This window comes from Merops nubicus, unplaced genomic scaffold (genome assembly GCF_000691845.1).
Source record: "Merops nubicus isolate BGI_N331 unplaced genomic scaffold, ASM69184v1 scaffold24063, whole genome shotgun sequence".
Classification (NCBI taxonomy): domain Eukaryota; kingdom Metazoa; phylum Chordata; class Aves; order Coraciiformes; family Meropidae; genus Merops; species Merops nubicus.
Genome location: NW_008598586.1, coordinates 7,352 through 13,125, shown reverse-complemented (window position 1 = coordinate 13,125; position 5,774 = coordinate 7,352). Strand labels below are relative to the sequence as shown.

The 5,774-nt window shown below is 57.0% G+C and overlaps 1 protein-coding gene across 1 annotated transcript in view; it reads left to right on the top strand.

The window, feature by feature from the left end:
* The window catches only part of SRF (serum response factor (c-fos serum response element-binding transcription factor)), a 9,910-nt gene that overhangs the window by 878 nt on the left and 3,258 nt on the right, over window positions 1-5,774 (top strand). The window contains exon 2 of the mRNA XM_008937109.1: window positions 4,143-4,404. Coding sequence (XP_008935357.1) covers window positions 4,143-4,404 — 262 coding nt within the window. The remainder of the gene's footprint in view (window positions 1-4,142; window positions 4,405-5,774) is intronic.

The window sequence follows — 5,774 nt, the reverse complement described above, 5'->3', positions numbered from 1 at the left end:
AGAGTCAATTGATGGCCATTGTCTGCGGGAAGGGCCCCATCCTGTCCCTGCATCCTCTGGTGCTGTTCCTCAGAGCTGTGACAAGAGAGCTGCCTTCCGTATCCCTGCTGTTTCTTCCGCAGGCTGACACTCGGGTCCACGCCTGCCTGGAGATGGGAGGCAGGGGGGAGTACATGATGCATGTCTGGGATGACAGGCTGCACTGGGGGTTGTGCCACAGCTTCCCAGGGCTGTGTGGAATGCCCTTGGGTGCTGCGAGGTGCTGGCTGCAGCTCTGCTGTACCTGTGTAGAGTGCGAGTGCAGCCCTGAGAGGTGCCCAGTATGTTTTCTGGGGCTTGGGGGGGTGTCCAACTGTGTGTTTGTATCCTGTGGCAACCCAACAGCTCTGGTCACAGCACTGCCAAGTACCCAGCAACCACAATTCCACCATGCCCTCTTTGACACATGTGTGCAGTGCTGTACTGAGCTGCCGAACCCTGAGAGGTATCAGTGGTCCCAAAGATTCCTGCAGGCGGAGGAGCGGTGGTGCGCCAAGATGTTGCTGGCTGGAGAGCACTGTGCTGGAGCCCAAAAGAGTCCCTGGGAAGGCTTCATGCTGATGGGAACCCAACAATAGTCCTGGCTGTCCCAGTCTGGCATGACTCCCCTGGGTGCCTCTGATTCCTAGTGTGAGCTGTGCCAGCCCTTTCCAGTAGGCAAAGGAACCCACTGTCACCAGCAGTTTCTCCCATGTTTGAAAGGACTTGTGCCTCTTGGGCTTCTCCTAGATGAAAAGGCGAGTCCTGTGGGCATTTTGTAATGAGACAAATTACCTGTGCCTGGAGTAATTTGGAGGTGCAGGAAGTGCTGTCTGTGGCAGCTGACCTGTCCCTGGCATGAGGCTTGTCTGCTTCATGGCCCTTAAGATTTTCCCAGAAAATATGGCTAGGTGGTCCCAAAGGAAGTGTGCTCAATGTAAGTACTGGGATGGAGCTTGCAGGGTTGTGAGTGGTAATAATTTGGGGTGCCTTGTGGCCACAGCAAGCATTTGGTATGGGGCTGGAGGAGCCCTGTGGCCCTGTCTTTCTGCTTGACATTCTGGCTAAACCCACTCCTGGCCTGCTAAGGGTTCTTGTCATGGCAAGACATAGGGCTGAGGACACTCCCCCCCCTCCCCCTTCCCAGGCCTGCTGTGCCTTCTGCAGGGCTGGAAGCCTGGTTTTGTGGTCTGACAGAGATCATCCCAATTCAGATAGACCAAGAAGACCTCTTTGAGGATGAAGGGAGCCTGTGGATGGGCCATGCTAGGTGGCTGGCATCCATGCTGACGAGTGAGTGGTACACAGGGCTGGGATTGGAGAAGGTGGCAGGAAATTAAGTGCTTGGACTGTCAGGTTGAAGCACATAGGATGCTCTGAGAGTGTTGGGCTGTTGTTCCCTGGTCTTCCTGTGAACTCTGCTGTATGGACCTCTGTATGGACCAGACCTGCTTGTGTTTAGCTGCTGCAGCAGCGTGGGCAGTAATGCAGCCAGGCTGTACCTGCAGGCAGCAGCCTGCTGACATTCCTCAGTGCCACGGCCAACAGCAGCTATGAGATGCTTGGGCTGTGTCAATCCCAAAATCCATGCCTGGGAGCTGAGCTTGGACTGCAGCTGGGACTGGGGCATGCTGTGCCTTCAAGACAGCAGCTATATCTCCATTGTGCACTGACCTGTCTGATCTTCTGTGCCCTCATGCAATTTCCTGAGTGTGGTTATGTGGTAGAGGGGATTTTGGAGGCAACTCAGGCTTTACACTGGAGTGAGAGCAGGGGAGTAGCACTGATCTGGTCATGTCTCTTTGACATGTGAGAAAGATGGGACTTTCTGCCCCATCTGGAATGAAGACCAGGTGTTGGAGACCAGACGTGGTTTTCTCATGTACCCCCAAGGGTAGTTGTCCTGCAACATCTGTGTAATGATGCTGGCTTAGGGATCTGGACCATGTTGACAGCATTGTCCTAGGCAGCACCTAGAAGCGTTGGAGTGGGATTGTTTCTGTCCCCAGGACACCAGTGTGGTCCAGGATGGGCATCAGATGGCCTGAGCCCTACCCTGTGGTCCACTCACACTGTATAGCATTTGTCAAGCGTGTAGCGTGATGTGGGTCTGACCCACAACTTGGCTCCTATTGAAGGCTGGCCTCGTGCACGTAGCGGGGGCTTTGCAGGGTGCTGGGGGAAGCCAAGGTGCTCAGGGGCTTTGAGGCATCCTGGACAGGCATGGGGAGAAGGCAGCGGGTGTCCTGTCCCAAGGTCTCTTCCAGCTGTCTTTCTGTGCTGGGAGCTGTTGCTGGAGCTCAAGAGAAACACAGCAAAGATGGGAGGAATCTGAGTCTCACCTGTTGCAGAGTAGGGAGGTCAGAGGTGGGGTGTGCAGGGTTTGAGCCTGCTGAGCATCCCTGCCAACTACCTTTGCTGTTCTGATCCTGCTGAGGGTTGCCCTTGTGCTTCTGGGGAGTCCCGGGAATCCCTCTGAGTAGGCTGCTGTGACTCTTTTGGGATGCCTTCTCTAGCCCTGAGAGTGCAGAGTGTGGGGGCTAAATGTCCTGGCTATCTGGGGACTATATCTCAGGGGTGTACAGCTTCAGGGCTACATCTGGGGATGAGGAAGCCTGGCTTTACCAGCTGGGAACGGGACCCGCCCTGCTCTACCATGGCTGCCCTGGCCGAGTGGGCTGGTGGGAGCTCTGCCCTGTCACCCACATGGGGAGGGCACCCGCAGCGTCCGTGTCCCATGTGGATGGCAGGAGTTTGTGGTTGAGCTAATGGAAAGTGCCTCTGCTGGGCTCTGCTCCGTTATCACGTGCCTCTTCTAATTTGGACTTTGGGGACTGCAGTGCCAAGGCAGAGGAGTGTTGCTGTCCTCCCTCCCCAGGCCCTGGGGCACGGTTGGGTGCCCGGGATTGGCTCCCCCTGTCCAAAATGGGCTGCCTTCCCTTTTTTAGCTGTTCGTTGAGCTGTGAATTCCTCGTTCCTGGCAGCTTGACAAGCTGGGAACAAGTCTTAGCACTGGAGAGCTGGGCCCACCAGCCTGCAGCGGGAGGGGTGGGAGTGTGGCAGCCTTATCTCTTGCCAGGCGTGCCGGCAGCCGTGGCAGGGCACGGGGCGGCGGATCGCCTGGGGCCTGGTCTCCTGTGGAGCTGTGCACTGCATCTGCCTTTGGCCAGCTGAGCAGAGCAGGACAGGAGCCGTGGAGCTTTGTGGCTGCGGAAGCCGGGGTGTTACTTGCCCTACAGACTGGCACGTGTGTCCGTCCCGTGTTCCCAGATCCAGGAGGCCAGCCTCTCGGGCTAGCTTTGGCCATCAGGGCCCTTTGCTCCAGGTGTTCAGCTTCCCTGGCGATGCTGTCCTTAGCCAGGCATAGACTTCCCAACACTCGGCATGGGACCGTGGCGTGTGCTGGCTGTAGCTAACATGTGGGGTCCCTTGAAGCATTTGCTTTGTGCTTATTTCCTGCTAGTGGACTGGCAAATGGGTGTTTCTCCTTGCCAGGGTCTTCCCTTTGCTCCAGGAGGTTTGTGGAGGCATTCCCTAGGGCCTGCCAAAGCAGCTATCGGGGTGGGTTTGGGCCTTTCTGGTGTCTGGGCTTGGCCTCACCTCTCCCTTGGTGCTTTTGGTGTACAGCTGCCTTTAAGAGCTAGTTCTCTGCTTGTTCTTGGCCATATGTTTCCTGCCATAAGGGAAGTGGTGTGTATTCTTGACAGGAGACTGTGTCTTTATAGCTGTCCCTGCAAGGACCTCTTTTGCCTGTTGTGTGCGAGAAAGAGGCTCTTCTCTTCTTGGAGGCTATGGGGACTCATGGGGAGGGAAAGGGTTGCTTTGTCCCCTGGTGTCTTGCAGGGAAGTCTCTCAGGGGACCTGTGTGGCCCTGGGCTTGTATCCAAGGTTTATGCTGAGCTCTCTCCAGCTCTTCTCATGCTACATTATTGGGCACAGTCTTCTCATGTTTGTACAAGCAACTTCTCTCTGCTACCCTGGCTCTGCTCCATGTGCTGGCAGCAGGCTGTGGGGGGGATAGTTTAGCCTGGGGGTGCAACCTATGGAGCCTGTTCTGGTCTCACGGGCAGATGTTGGCCACATCTAAGGGCTAGTCTGAGTTGTCACAATCTCTTCCTCCCCAGGACACACTGAAACCAGCGTTCACTGTCACCAACCTGCCGGGGACGACGTCCACCATCCAGACAGCTCCCACCACTTCGACCTCCATGCAGGTCAGCAGCGGCCCCTCATTTCCCATCACTAATTACCTGGCACCAGTGTCTGCCAGCATCAGCCCCAACGCCGTCACCAGTGCCAACGGGACAGTGCTGAAGACGACTGGAGCCAGTGCAGTGACATCGGGGGGCCTCATGCCGTTACCCACCGGCTTCACCCTCATGTCAGGTCAGTGCACTTCAGGGCCGAGGACTGCGCTCGTCCGTCTCCGCACCCGGAGCGTGTGTTGCTGCCCTCTCCAGAGGAGAGGAGACCTCGTGGCAGAAGGAAGCAGAGTGGTTACTGCTGTAGGGTGAACCTGGCTGGGATTCCTTGCCCGAGCCTAGCCAGGCCGGTGGCTGGAGAAGGGTCCTGTAGTCACTGTTGCCTTAGAGTGCTGCTAGCTGGCCCTGCTGCTGGGAAGGGCGTGGTGGCAGGGAGCTGAGCTGGGACCCCAGGGCAGCACCGAGAAGCCTGGAGGGGAGTGAAAAGAGATGGTGGTGACAAGGCCTTTCTTTCTCCCCCCTTTTTGGCAGGTGCTTCCCTTTCTCCGGGGACCCCTACCATTCCTCTCACTCAGTTACAGCCGCACTCCCTGGCTCTTTCCAGCCAGCAGGGCCAGGTGGTCACGGGTACGGCTGGACAGCTGCAGCAGGCACAACAGACAGTCTTCCGCTTCCCTGCCAGAGCTGGAGGGCAGATCGTGTCGCTGACAGGTCAGCACTCCCTTCTCCTCCGCTTGCTTCAGGTGGGGGGATGGAGGTCTCTGCGGAGGTCCTGGTCTTGGCCAGAGAGCTGACCCCCAGCTGAGGTGGGAGCGCAGAGGAGGTAGAGCGTAGGGCACCCTGGCTGTGACTGCGGGGGAGAGATGGGGAGACAGGGCAGAGAGTGCTCGGCATAGACTGCCCCGATATCCTGGGGGATAGGGACGAAGGGAGGCAGCAGGTTGCCAGTCCCCTGCCACAGTCTGCCCTGTGGCTAGCAAGCACAGGGGAGACAGGTCCCTGGTGCAGCTGTGCTGAGGCTGAACTGTGCTGCTGGTAGAACTGATGGGAAGAGGCTGCAGGTGCTCGGATGCCCAATGGATGCTTTTTGAGTTGTGTCTCTGGGCTCTGAGCGGCTGCCCTCGCTTTTGTGTTTGGATCTGCAGTTGGTCACTGAAGCACAGTGCAGAGGGTAGATTAGGAGAGACCCAGAGCAGAGGAAGGAATGGTGTTGCTGTGCTCCCTTATGTGTACTGACCTTCGCAGGAATTTCTTGTTACGCTGAGTCAGGGCTCTCCAGGTGTTGTACTGGGGCTGGATATGCTCCTGGCTGGAGTTTCAGAGCAGGACTAGGCTTTCTTTTGGTGGCAGCCATCATATGAGGACCAGCACTGAGAGTGAGACAATTTCTTGTGTCCTGTCTCTTTGTGGTCAAGTTGAGTCTGATAGCCTGCTCCCATGGGCTGTGGCAAACAGTGGGATCTCATACAAGGGATCTGGGTTTCCCTTGTGATCTGGAGGAGCTAAGAGAATAATGGATGTATATCTGTGGTGTGTGGCGAGGTGCCTAGACTG